This window comes from Sciurus carolinensis, chromosome 4, assembly GCF_902686445.1.
Source record: "Sciurus carolinensis chromosome 4, mSciCar1.2, whole genome shotgun sequence".
Classification (NCBI taxonomy): domain Eukaryota; kingdom Metazoa; phylum Chordata; class Mammalia; order Rodentia; family Sciuridae; genus Sciurus; species Sciurus carolinensis.
The window spans coordinates 47,570,445-47,585,519 of record NC_062216.1 but is presented as its reverse complement, the minus strand read 5'-3'; the positions used below and the strand labels follow the sequence as shown (position 1 = coordinate 47,585,519).

General features: G+C 34.3%; 1 protein-coding gene across 1 annotated transcript in view; it reads right to left on the bottom strand.

Annotated features, from left to right (window-relative positions):
• Positions 1 to 224: 224 nt before the first annotated feature.
• Positions 225 to 15,075, bottom strand: part of Lonrf1 (LON peptidase N-terminal domain and ring finger 1) — a 33,503-nt gene continuing 18,652 nt past the window's right edge. The window contains exons 7-12 of the mRNA XM_047551090.1: positions 13,993 to 14,107; positions 10,587 to 10,708; positions 7,862 to 8,020; positions 7,590 to 7,752; positions 3,967 to 4,119; positions 225 to 1,558 (exon numbers count right to left, since the gene is read on the bottom strand). Coding sequence (XP_047407046.1) covers positions 1,400 to 1,558; positions 3,967 to 4,119; positions 7,590 to 7,752; positions 7,862 to 8,020; positions 10,587 to 10,708; positions 13,993 to 14,107 — 871 coding nt within the window. The 3' untranslated portion in view covers positions 225 to 1,399. The remainder of the gene's footprint in view (positions 1,559 to 3,966; positions 4,120 to 7,589; positions 7,753 to 7,861; positions 8,021 to 10,586; positions 10,709 to 13,992; positions 14,108 to 15,075) is intronic.

Sequence of the window (15,075 nt, the reverse complement as noted above, 5' to 3'; positions counted from 1 at the left end):
AAAAGATTGAAACAGTGTTTTAAATGATGGTTCTAGGATAAGAAGCCTCTTAAAAACACTTCATTCTTTGCTCAAAAAAGTAAATAAAAAAAAGTATTTTGAAAACCATAGCTCATGTCTTGACATAAAACATTTAGCAAAACCCATCTGTTCTTTACTATGTGCAGTTTGGTCCCTCTACTGATCTTTTTTTGACACTGATCTAACATTTAAGAGAAAAACTATATGAATTAAGCTTTTATTCAAAATTAAATAAGCAAAAGCAAAAATTTTAAGAAACTTTTACAAATTACTTACATAAAAGAAAGTTAATAGGGACAGTCACAAGTTTGCAACAAATAATTACAAAAGTATCTAGGGCAGCATGAATAGAAACCATGTCATAGCATGGTGACCTAACTGTGGTATGAATAAGGCATAACTAACATTCGCACCAAGACCAGAATTAAAAACAAAACAAACTTTAAAAGCTTAGTTCTACATTAAGCTTCTTCTCTCCCCTCAGATCCTTAATGCGTTTATACTATGTAACTTTTTAAACAAACACATCATGTCAAACTATAAATTACATAGATGGGCAGTTAATGTGAAAAGCCCCCCTAAAATATACAAACTAACTGGTACTGAATTGAGTTCTCCATTTACCTTTATGTACAATTAAATGTAAACCATATTTTCACAGTTTTAAGTATTTTATGAATAGATGCACAGTACCATGTCAGGTTTGCAATTGTTCCTGAAAACTGGCTCTAGGTTCTGCATCCAATGCCTGTCGGTCACTGGGATGCAAGTATTTACATAAATAAGAAAGAAACTGTGTCATAGTTAATGGTCAAGACAGTTCAGTAAGAGCAGTATTTCCAACAAAGAATGATACTCAGTACCATATTTTACATACTTGTGCAAATATAAGCATTAGGACAAATAAATCTGAGGCAAATTCAATTTGCAAAAATTTCTATCACTACTGTTGTAAACTTGGGCAATAAATGACCCTCGGCAAGTTCTGCTCTCTATGGCTTTTTTTTTTTTCTTTTAAAATTTTAAAGCCAGAGAAAATACACACATACTACTCACACAGGTGTACCCACTCACACACACACATACATACTACATACATACACAGAGTTCTTAATTCATTTTAGAATATGATACATAGTGCAACTTCATCACAATGTAGAGGTTTAACACACATTCAGTGCGTGTTTTTCTGTGCGAGTTCTTAGTGGTCTAAATCCTAGTTGAAGGTATTCATTTGAAGATCCACATGATTCAGGAGGTTGAAGGAAAAAAGAGTTTCATTACATTTCTCAAACCAGCACTGGATGTGCAAAGGCAGCGGACAATCTGGCTGTTAACACAGTCAGATTAGGGTAACATTAAAGTAAGATCCAAGCAGTTATTTAGATTGGTCTCTAGAAAAATAGGTCAGTATATGCTGTATCTTTGTCAGTCGTTCTTCCAAAGACTTCATTGACAAGACTGACAACTGATATCGAGGATCTACAGGAAGAACTGCAAGAAGCCACCAACACCATGCAGGTCCATTAGGGGTTGCCTGAAATTAATCAACAGTTTATAGTATTAAGAAAACAAGTTTATTTATGCAATAATAACTAAAAAGCTACTATGGAGTGAGCATTTTACTATGTGCACAGTGCCATCTTGAATGTCCTTAATAATCACAAAGGCAGACTACTATATGAAGAACAAATAAATGGGGAAACTGAAGCTTGGAAACATAATTCAATTGTCCAAGATCTCTCAGCTTGTATGAAGCAGAATCAATATTTCTATCCAGACCTGGCTCCACAGTCAACCCTCTTTTCTCTGTACTACACTGCCATAAGGCATGGTTTCTTTACCTTAGGCTACTGACATTTTGGGCCAGATAATCCTTTGTGGTGGGAGGCTGTACACTATAGTACATTTATCAGCACCTCTGACCTCTATTCATTAAATGCCAATAGCACCTACCTCTCCAGTTATGACATCTAAAAATGTCTCTGGATAGTGTCAAATATCCCATGGGAGAAAACCTAGTCCTAGTTGAGAACTGTTTCCTTAAAATAAATATTTAAAACATTAAAAAGGTAATCGATATTTAAAATTTTCTTTTTTTCTATGGAACCCTAAAGAAGATATAAGAAAAAAAATCTTGGTTTTCAATTTAGTTTGAAAAAGAAACATATCTCCAGCAAAGAAGTCCCTCTGTTTCAAGGGTTAACCAGTGGCTACTGAAAGAACTAGGATTTTACATAAAAGTATTTGTAAGCCTCTTACTGCACATACCATTGCTTTTCATTGGACCTGAAATGTGAAGTTTCAGAATGACAAAAGGAACGACCACAGTGTTGATCTCCGTAAGCTTCCTTTAGAACCAACTTAGATTTCTACAACCGTGTATTGCCTGTTCGCAAACCAGCCTCACTACCACCTCCTTCTGCTTTTTAGACATCAGAAACTACATTTCCCAGAAACTCCTCCTCCATATCGCTCCAGGTTAGAGGCACTCTTGAGAGATGTAGAAAACTGGAAAAGGTTGTTTTTCTATGGAGACTGTTACAAAGTGTGGGCAGCAGCTTTACAAAGAATTCTTGAAAACCACCTGCTCCACTGGTATAGACTGATATACTGGTAGGGCCTCCCTGGGATTCCTAAGAATTGTAGCAGCTTGCCCACAGTTTCTTTGAAAAGCACCCTGCTTCACTGTTCTAGGTGATCTGTGCAACAGATTCCCTGACTTTTGATGGAGAATACCCCTGACCTTCACTCTTCCAGTTCTCCAACTATTGTATACACTCGGTGTCTTATAGTAAACCCTTCATTCCTAGAATATGCAAAATGGTTGCTTATGTTTTCCTAATTGAATCCTGACTCACACTATTATTAACAGAACACAGTGGTAAAGAACTGAAAATAAACTAGTAGAGTGGTGAAGATAAGGAAAAAGTAATGCCATATTTTATTTAAGGTTTTTTTTAAGATTTAAAATTTATTTGTTCAATTTTGTTTTTATTAGAGCCCATTTTGGTCACATTTAATTAGATTCAGGTAGCCAGAATAAAACAAACATAACATGACAGAGAATGAGTACTATTCTTAATTTGGAGGTAGTCTGATGTTGAAATTTCAATCACGTGAAGGATTCAACTGGGATTCAGATAGACTTAGACCAACCCTTGAAAAAGTGAATGAGAAGCAGTATGAATCATTGTAGATCTCCATCTTTGTATAATTGTTTAGTCATTCCTTTGTGAAATCTATCATACTTCATTCAATTTAAAATGTGTGTAGCTAAAAGTTGGCAGTGGATGAGTCTATAATCAGATTTCCCAGGAGTGTGACCCTTCTTTATGCCTCCTGCAGTACCTACTACACAGATCTGCACACATGTATGTGCCTGATATACATTAATCAGATTAAGCATATGTATAAACTCCAAGTACCTGAACAAGACTTTAAGAATAATAGTTTCATGAGCAGTGAAATATTAAACGAATGGACAAAAATGGATTGAAGTAGTGGGTAAGATGTTGGGAATAAAAGAAGAGGTAAGAAAAGACTTTTAACAAGTACAGATAATCTCTTCACTATCAAAGAATAAGAGCAACAGCTGATGGGCTCAAAGACACAGCTGTCTCATAGTCACAGTTTAAGGGACGGTAACATCCCATTTTAAATTCCTTATCCCTCCTGAAAATCCTCAGGTATTCACTTTCTCCCTCTCTGGCACTCTCTCCTATAGGCATCTCATCTGATAGCTATTTCAATCCTGTGCTCTGTAAAATGCACTGATATTCCTGCTCTGCTCTTAAGAATGCAGTCATAATTCTAAAGATGGGGGAGAGGGAACAAAAGAAATGCTATAAAAAAGAAAATGAAAAGAAAAAAAAAAAAAGCTACTCATTTTTGTTCATTAAAAAAAAGGTGAGACTTTCGGAAGCAATATCAAAGCCATCATACCTGAAGGTTTTCCTCCCTCTCGGGCATTGATCCAAAGTGCTGAAGAATCTGACTTCGAAATCTGTCTCTTAAATTCTGAAACCAGTTGCAGGCTTGAGAGTATACCAAATCATGAAGTTCTCTCAGATTTTTTATCTCTTCTTCATTCTCAACCTAGAAAGACAATGGTCAGTAAGATCCTGTGTTTCATTTCCCTATCCACAGCACCAACCCTACTGAAATGCAAAACAGTATCAGAAAGCAGGGAATACTTACCTTAGTGTTAGATTATAAGAGTATTGGTCTTTAGCTGTAATATCATGTATTTCTGCCTCACATAGTGCTAATGGGACAGACTGAAGAAAGACAGCAAAGTCTGTCCTCCACCTAAGCTTGCTGAACCCAAAAGACAGGCCCCAAAGGGGAAGAATAAGGCTGGGAGTAAGTTCTGGCTCAAAGGTCTACAGGAATTTGAAATGCCTTTTGACCTTTGAAGCAAGTAGAACACAAAAGTAAAAAACAGCTACTACAATAAAAGGAAAAATAGGGGGTAGAGTGCAGACCACATAGCAGCAAATAGAAATGAGAGGACAAAAATACATCTTTTACCAGGAAACTGGGTCAAAAAACAAAACCAAACAATAAACAGCTATAAATAACTATGTTATACAATCCCAGTAAATAAAAAATTTTGAGAATAATTTATACAATGTTTGACTTCTGCTCTAACATCACAAGGCTATGGCAACCTCTACAACACCTCATTGTATCCTTGAGATTACTGAATTACCAAGCTGCATATGTAAAATAGGTCCATTAGTCTTCCAGTCTGAAGAGGAGTCCAACAGAGCACAGGTGGAAGATCTAGGTTAATTCCTATCTTACATCCATTCCTTTGACACACACTTACATCCTACTTGCTACACTGCCAGCTCACCCTCTGGTTCATATATATTAACTCAACTGAACAAATAGCAGGCTGACTCAGCCTTTCATATCTCAAGGATGACTAACATAAAAACAACAAAGGGACTCTGAAAAGATTTTAAAATATAAAAGGTAAGACTATAGCACACAAGAGACAAGAGAATACACTTCTTCCTTTTTAAAAAATTGAAATGAAAATTAGAACTAAAATTTTTAAAAGTATCTGTATTTTGCATAACAGCATGAATGTATTTAATGTCACTGAACTGTACACTTAAAAATGGCTAAAATGGTAAATTTTATGTGTATTTCACTAAAATTAAAAAAAAAAGGAAAGCAGAAGACCTTATGATGGAACAATTGTGGTCTTGCAATGACTATACAAGATTTAGTCACCTGCTAACACACAAAGGACTTGATGAGTAAAAAACTTGTGACTTATCAAATTATAAAAAAGATAAAAAAAATCATCTGCTTTAATACCCTTAAAAACTGAAGGAAACAAACCATGGACTGTGGAATAAGCCGCCCATGAGTCTCAGAAGGAAAGAGAAGCCAGGAAGTATACAGGAATTTTAAAAGCAAGATTGAGAACTTAATGCAATAATATAATAGAACTTAAACTTTCATTAGAAGTTCACAAAAATAATTACTACAATAGGAAAAAAATACTTTGATATAAAGACAAATTTAAGAAGCTTTTCTGGGATGGACAAGAAAATCACTATCTATCTATTTATTTATTTATTTATTTGCGGTGCTGGGGATTGAACCCAGGGCCTTGTGCATGCAAGGCAAGCACTCTACCAACTGAGCTATCTCTCCAGCCCGAAAATCACTATTTAGATGCTACTAAGATGAGAAAAAATAAATTCCTAAGACCACACAGAAATAAAGAAGTTAACATTCTAAACATGTTTTCAGTACACTACCCTATGGTGTGTGTATGTGTATGTGTGTGTTTAGCTATATACTCAAGGAATTTTGACATCAAATGCAATATACAGAGACATAAATTTACATAGAATTAAAATAGGTTATTAGTTTTACATAGAGTACTACCTTTAACAAAGATTCCACTAACCAATGCCCAAAGTACAAACTGTATCTTTTTTTTTTTTTTTTTTTGCTGGAAGCAGGGCTTTATTCTGCAACATGGAGGAAACCTGCTTTCCCACCTGCCTCATACATAAATTGTTGACTCAGGAACAGGCCAGCAATGCCTCTTGTGGATCCCATGCAGGGTTCTAAAGACAAACCAGAGCCTTCTAAGCTTTCTTCCCTTAAACACACCCTTATCATTATTTACAGAATTCACTTTTATACTGGTATCAAAAATTATACTAAAAATTTATCACTAAACTAACTTTATTATATTTTTTCCCTCTTAAATTTCTTTGCTAAATATCTTCACTGTCCCCATGACTTCTGCTTCTTATTTTCTTGGTGCATACAGTGTCTTTATCCTTCTTTAAGTTTTCTGCACATCTCTTGGCACCGCTAGTGACTCTCTGCTCAGATTCACTCTCCAGTCTAGACTGCATGCCTGGCTTTCTGGACCTCAGACACCTGAAGTTTGCATCTGTGGTTGCTCCTTTCTCTTCCTGTATCTTCAACTCAAAATTTCAACTACCCAGTACTTTTGGTCTGCTGCACAGAGCAAAGTGTCTTGATGGCACATATATAATAAGACAGGTGATATCAAACTAATCAAGTTTATCATCAGAGAGGCTACATGGTATCATAAAGCACATAACTTTGATGCAGATAGTTGGCTCTGAATCATTTTGTTACATGGTATACAAAAGCTTGGGCAGATTAATTAACACCTCTGAATTGTACTTTCCTCATCTATTATTTCACAGAGTTGTGAAAATTCAATGAAATAATGTTTATAAAAATGTCTAACACCAATATTCAATAAATGTTGACTGAAATGAAAGGCTTAAATAGATCAATGAACAAGTGATGAATATAAAATCTGTTTTTATAATTCCTTTCCCAAAGAAAAAATACCTTCAATTTGATATTTATAACATCACAAGTCATTTTTCCAGTACCTCAATTAACTGAAGTTGGTGAATTAGGTTCTGGAAACATCAAAAGCTCCACATTAATCCTATCCAAGGAAGGTACCTCCATACCCTTCCCAGATGAGATATCATCAATACATGTACTGACAGTGCTTTATCTGTGATGCCTGACAGTTTTAACACAGCATTCAACTGTATTTATTTTATCATCAAGGTGATCTTAGGAACAGGAACAATTTTAATACATGAAGATTTTTATGTGTTTACCTTTCAAACTATTAATTATATCAGCTTTGATTACTAACAAATTCAATAAAACAAGACAGAGATTAGCAACCTTTCAAAACTTAGATGGGTTGGCCAATCAACTTTGTCAAATGCTACTGTTAAATAACTATCAAGCGTATATATACATGCATAGGTGTGCATATCAACACATACAATCTAGGCACTGTGCTGGATGGCAAGTCTGCAAAAATGAAGAGGATGTAGGTTCTAGGCTCTCAAGTTCTCCTGAATGTATAACAATTCAAATGCAAGATAAGAAAAAGGTAACTGGAGTTAATTTTCATAAGAATAGGAAGAACTGATTTATGTATCTAGAAAATATCAGCCTGTATGCCTGCATCACAATCACTGGAACAGAGTAGACCAGGGTGTGCTAGAAAATAACATTTTAAATACCTTAATATCTTCCAGGTATTCAATGTCTGCAGTGCAATATCCATCTTTCATTCCTCTTTTTAGAACCCTAAACCGCTTTCCTCCAACTGTATCAACCACAGACCTTCCATCAGGTAAGAAATGTACATTTCTAATTTGTAACATACAACCATAGTCTGCAAAACTAAAAGAAAAACTCTGATTAGTGTCAAAGTTTAAGCATAAGCATACAAATTCTCATTCAAAGAAAGTCCCAGTATAAATATAAACATTTAAGTTCACAAAAAGCATACCTCTTTTGTGTATCACTGACACACATCCCAAACTGTTTGGTTCCAGTCTGTATACTTCTTCGAATCATCAATCTGTATCTTGGCTCAAATACATGAAGAGGGCAAGGCACAGTGGGGTAGGCCATAGTGCAAACAAATATTGGAACATTCTTGGTCAAGCTGAAGGAAAAGAGGTTTCAATATTACAGATCAAAACATACAACAAAAATGAGTGATGTTTATAATGGAATTAAACTGATGAAAAGCAAAATCAGTTCTAAAAAATATGATTTTAATTCCTGGCAAGAATAAGAACCAGCATCACCTTCATTAAACTCACACTAATGCCGTATAAACTCTAAAAATTCTGTTTGTGATCCTCTTATTTATAAGTTTAAATTTTGAAATACTAGGTTATCACACAGAGATAAGTATATTTATGAATCAAAAAGCAATTTATTATAACCATTAGTTTATATGAAAAATCTGTTTAAAATATTTGTAACAAAGGACAGTATTAATTTCATTTATCCATAAAACATTCAGCAATTCCTAGATAACAAAAGTTGAGTTCCCACAACAGACAAAAAAACAATTAAAAGTTCTCAGGCATTGAGGTATTTTCAAATTATCAAAAAACATAATTCAGCTACGCACAGTGGCGCAAACCTGTAATCCCAGCAGCTCAGGAGGCTGAGGCAGGAGGAGCTTAGAGAGGCCCTAATCAATTTAGCAAGCCCCTGTCTCTAAATAAAATACAAAAAAGGGCTGGGGATGTGGCTCAGTGGGTAAGCAACTCTAAGTTCAATCCCTGCTACAAAAAAAAAAAAAAAAACTCAACTATATAACATTTTTTCCAGATAACCCTAAAATGGTATAATATTTTTCACTACCAGACTGATGGATAGTAAAAGAAGGACAAAGGTTATGCAAAGTTTTGGAAAAAAAAAAAAAAAAAAAAAAAACTAGTACCATGGGATGGTTTTAAATAGTACAAGCGTGCCAAATAAGTACTTGGTTCTGTACATCATAAATCTTTTTTGATAGGAAATGTCCCTGTCCTTGGAACCAACAGGCTTTCTTTCAGAAATAATCCCATAATTACTATACAAATGATCACTTTAGCAGTGTATAGTAGCTAAAACTTGGAAGCAGAAAGAGAGTAGTGAAGTATGGTTTAATCTCTAAAATGAAATATTATGCTTTCCATTGAAAGAAAACATGTCCAACATTGACTTAGAAAAACTGTGTTAATGTGATAAGGAGGTTATAGAACACTATGAATAATATAATCTCATCTTTCTTTAAAATATATTTATCTATAGTAAAGTCTGGGAAGACATGCCAAAATGTCATTTGTGATTCTTTTTTGGGTTACCACATATAGTTGTTTCTGCTCATTTTTTCGTTTTTGTCAAAATGACCATAAATTACTTATGTAAGTATAATAGTTAATAAAAACATGTTTAAAACTTATCTTAAAGTAGCCCCACGAGTAACAAGCAAGTCTCTTTAGCTTCTTTCTACCACCCTCAGATCTCCTCATGCTAGAGCTTCTCCTTCCCTTGCTTTTACCTCTCCTTTGTCAGCAGTCTGGTTATACCACTATGTTTAAGATTCCAAAGGTCAAACTACAGCTTTCTTAAATCTAGATTTTTCAGTGCTGATCAAAAAGATTCACAGCCCTCACATAGGAATATTTTCTGTCATAAAACCACACAATAAAATGCTAATTCTGTGGGAAAGACAAATTACTATCACTTTCTATAAAGAAAATACTAGAACTCTTCTATTGATGTTCAATGGCCTACTGAAAATATTTGATAGGCACATATTGAAAGAGAAAAGTCTACAAGTACAATTGATTTCACTTTAAGTAGAAATAGAAAATTTTCCATTTATGTTTTGAAAAATGATAGAAGTAAAAAGTTGTTAAATAAAAACAGCATATAAGATTGTAATGTTGTTCTTTAGGGTGTTCAGTTAAAGCAAAGTGAAAAAAGCAGAGTTAACAAATTAAAAACCTGTGAAAGGAATTCAGAGAGACCCAAATGACTAGTAAAAGAAGAAAAGGAAAGACATTAAAGGAAAAGGAGAAAAGTACAGGAAAGAAATATAGTACAAGAAAAGTCAGGCCCAACCTACCCATTCCAATCAGTTGTTTGTGCCCTAACAGTGGTGTGTTTATACTAAGTATCACCAATTTGGGATATTTTACTTGTCTGATCCTAACTTAGTTCTGCCCCCAGTCAGTATCTTTTTTGATAATTTGACTACTAAGTCATTCCTTCAAATTTCAGTCTTTGATCCCCTTCCAAACCTCTAAATGGCTAAAAATCCCCTGCTAATTTACGTCATCTATTCTGTCTACCTTCTACACTGCCATGAGATAAGAGAGCTGCTATTACCATCCACGTTACTGTTAACAGGTTCCATCTCTCTACCACCATTCCATTGCCTGATGTCACTCAGGAAAATTCCTCCCCCACCTCAATAATACCTCAGCCCAAAGAACTGAGTCAGAAACTCCCTATTAGAACTTCTGGATGCTACCACATGAACTCTTAAAACTCTGTCTGCTGAGGAAAGGGGAAATTAATCACTATTTTAAAAAAAATATGCCTTGGCTAAATTGACTTGAAATAAGGACAGGATCCAGTTTACTGTGGGAAGATTTTTCATTACTATTTTCAAGGGTAGTAGGGTTTATGATTTGATTAAGTTAATTTTATGAGAAGAAACTTACTGTGAGAGTTCAGCAGTTTCTTCATCATATATTTTTTTTCTCTCAGACAGTTCATCAGGCAGATACTTCACTATTAATTCTTCCAACAGCTGTGTGACACAGTACCTCCTATCTGCTAGATACTAAAAGACAATATTATTTTACATTCCAGTTGTTTTCCTACAGTATAAAACAGGTGAAACAGTTCAACTGATATATTAAAGCTTTTATTACATATACAGTTAATTCTGAGTAAGTTTAATTAGTGAGGGGGATATAGTGATGGATGATGCTGCACAAGTAAACCTGTCTGAGGCTTTGCTCAAAAGCATTCAAGATACAAGGCTGCAACCTGAACCAAGCACTGCACTTAAGAATGCTTCTGGTTATAATCACAAATCCTTCATTAGCAGTGGTGAGCCCTGCCCTGCCATCTCCCACAACACAGGCCACTTTCCACCTGACGGCTCATGGTACTTACTGAAACTATCATTTTTAACTGAGAAACAAAAAGAAGATAAGGCTGAAGAATATAATGCATTTGCCTTATTTAAGAAAAACAAACCAATTCCTCTTTTTGGTTACCACTCTGAGAGGCAAAGTCTCTAGATAATTTTTCTTTCAGGTTTTTCTTTCACTGTCACTATCACTCAGACCTTATATGAAGACACAGCTATTCCTGTGTGATCCACCAGCCCCTACACAAAATGGTACATTTATGCTACTCCTTAAACACTGAACTGTAGTCCTTGTGTAATTTTCTGTCATTCTATTTAAACTGATAAAAGCCATCTATTTCACTCCTGCTTTTAAAAAAACTATCCTTAAAGACTTCATTAATTATTTCTCTGTCACCCTAAATCCCCATATTTTACTGACTTTACCATATACTAGGCACTTACCATTCCCTGTATTGTATTATATTAATATGGATAATTATAATTACCTCTGTAATTAAATTAAAAATTGCTTAGGGCCAGGGACCAGGTAAGAGTAGGTATACAGAAAATGCCAATATAAATTTATTAAATATACATAGGAAAAACTCTTGGGAGATAATCAGAAGACGAAGAGAAGTTATCCTTTAATCTGTAGAGTCAACTTAAAAAAAAAGGTGTGTGTGTGTGTGTGTGTGTGTGTATGTGTGTGTGTATGTGTGTGTCAATATCCAATGACAAATAGGAAATGTGAGACTGTGGGAAAGAGGTTATAGAAGTGTTTTTCAAATCTGGATACAAATCAGGACTTGTTAAAATATGGACTGCTGAGCTCTACCTCAGAGATTCTGATTAGTGGATATAGAGTGGAGTTTGAGGATATGTATTTCTAACAAGTTCTCAGGTGATACAGATACTACTGGTGAGGGGAACATATTTTAAGAACCATTGGGTTATAAATCTAGAGAAGTAACCTTGAGCAGAAAATATGTAGAGTGATAATTTAAGAGTTTATGATAAGATTAACCAGAATATAGACACTAAAAAAGCAGTTCTCTATTTAATCGATTAAATTGATAAAGATGCTTGAAAATTTAATGCCCATGTAATTAAGTTGTGGGGAAATGGCCTCTTTTACATTACTGATAAGAATTCTAAATCTGTGTAACATTTCTAGGGGCTAGGCAATCTGGCAATTGGTTTTAAGAGTTTTACAAAGCCTTTCATCCAGTAATTCACCTCCCAGGAATTTAACCTAAGGAACAGTCAATGATGCGTAAGATCATTAATTTAAGATGCTTTTCACAAAGCGTGGTGTATTAAAAAAAAGAAAAAAAAAACTTCTACACTGAACAATAGAGAAATGCTAAATTATTTTACTATTATACAATTCTAAAAATCATGTCATTAAAATATATTTAAAGTGAGCCAGGCTGGGGATGTGGCTCGGTGGTTGAGTGCCCCTGAGTTCAATCCCTGGTACCCATCCACCACCCAAATATACATATGTATATAAAAAAAAATATATATATATATATTTAAATGTAAAAATGAGCAAATTAGAACAACAATTAGGAAAAGTGTAAAACTGTAGAGCATGTCAATATTGTATTATTTTTTAAATTACATATTATATATATTTAGATTTTACAAATATATCATACAAAGTATCTTCAAAGTTGGAGAGGATAAACATTTTAAAACAGTAATGTTTAGTTGTTTTCAAATAACATGCTCAATGTTTTCTTTGAATTCTAATGTTTTTTAGGAAAAAACTATCTCCAAATGAAAGCAATGGATCAAAAAGCTGATTTGAAAAGAAGCATAATTATACTACAAAGTATCTAAAAAGTCTAGAAAAACAGGAGATTTAGAATACTTTATCTGAAAACACTGAGCATATTAGTTGAACAAGTAATGCGCAAACTTAAGAATAACTTTATCTTGTGTTTCCTGACTTTGCAAACATTCTGTATGTGGTTTTGCTTTACATATCAGCTTGCTATGTATGTGAGACATATATCAATATAACAATATGCATAGACTTTTATGCTACCTGTAAATAGTTCTGTTTTCTATATAGGAAAGAACTATATTCAAAATGCTTTTATAAATTTTTTTATTCATATTTGAAGACTCCTTTTTTTTTCTGTACACAATCCCATCAGTCAGAGTAGACAACTCACTTTCCCCATCAATGCTCAGCATCACAAGGCTTGGGCTGTACCTTAGCTGATCATTCAAGCATGACCGAGAGGGTGCTGTCCTCCCCTTGGGGCAGGAGACTCCACTGAGATCTACTGATTTCACAGGTCACTGGCAGTGATCACTGACTCCGAGAGAATGGCTGCAGAAAGCTAGGCCCACTTCTTTCCTTCTAGTTCACCACTTTTCAGAACGGCATTAGGTAGTGTGATAGCCATGAGACACATATGCCTACTCAAATTTAAGCTATTTAAAGAAAACTAAAACCACAGAGTTCCTAAGTCCCATAAGCCACAATTCAAGTACTTAAATAGTCATGAGTGGCTAGTGGCTACCATACTGCATAGTGAAGATACATAGTATTTTTAATCAGTGCAGAATGCTCTACTGTTCAGAATTGTTGTTCTACATGTTAAGGGAGCTGGAATAGGCTTAAAATCTGGCTTACTATCAAGGGTGAGAGGCAATGCAGTATAATACCTCCAATACTGTCAACAATAAAATTGAACTTATCCATGATCAAGTAACTGACCATAATTCCTTCAGTTAAAAAAATTAACTATAAGGGGATTTGTCTTTTGTACCTATTTTCTTTCCTCTACACTCTCAACTTCATTTTTCTCCAACATTAGCATATGGGTAATAAAACATTTTCCTTTTTAGTCACTTAGTATATATAACATACCTCATTCTGAACACTATAACCACTATTTCTATGGCTGAACAGAAATCAGACCATGTAGTCAAATTAAGACCAATAAACAGATGATAATACAAATATTTACCTCTTTTAAGCTTTCTTTGCAAAGGGGACAATATGGTGCATGATCTAAACAACGCTCAAGACAATTCTTACAGAACGAATGTCCACAAGGGGTTGTTACTGGCTCAAAAAACAACCTGAAATCAACCAAAATACATATTAGTTTTTGAATTAAACAATCAATTTGAAAAGTTTACACTAAATAATAGACCACAATGCTAACCTCTACTTAGAGGAAGAAGGAGGGCCTGATGGGCAAGAGGGGAGGGAAGGGGCAGTGATAAGTGCAAATATACTTCCTGAACTTTAAAGTTCTCAATCAACAAAGGCCACTTGGGGCCAACACCTGTGCTGACTAATATGACAGCTATAGGACACATGAAGCTACTAAGCACTTGAAATGTTACTAGTCCAAACTGAGACATATAGTAAATATAAAATACACACAAGATTTCAAAGACTTAGTGAAAAATAAATAGTATAAAATATATCATTAATAATTATTGGTTTTTGTATAGTCTTTAGATTCCCATTTTATTATCAACTTAAAAATGGTTCTTTAGGGGCTGGGGTTGTGGCTCAGTGGTAAAATGCTTGTCTAGCATGTGTGAGGTACTAAATTTGTGTCTTAGCACCACATATAAATAAATGAATAAAATAAAGGTCTATCAACACCTAAAAATATTTAAAAAAACTATTCTCTTAGACTTGTAAAAGCCTTACTATATAAAATTCACTAAAAGAATAATCTAATAAATATTACTGTTGAATTCTAAATAACTATTAGGTTTAATACTTGATGCAATATTCAATGCAGAAAAACTGATTTTACTAACTTTATAATTATTTCATGTAACATGATACTGAAACATGATATATTCCCTAGAAATATTGTCAGATTTTTAGGTCCTTTAGAAATCACCTGGTCTAATCCCTTCACCCCATGAAAAAACCAAAGCTGAGAATTAAAAGACTTGCTCAGGAATACAGCTAATTACTTCCAGCTTAGTGTAACTAGTTTCAGAGCTCTTGACTCTTCAATAATCCTTGATTTTGCTACAATTTATAAATAAGAAATATTCTTTCAAAACATTTGGTCTTTTAG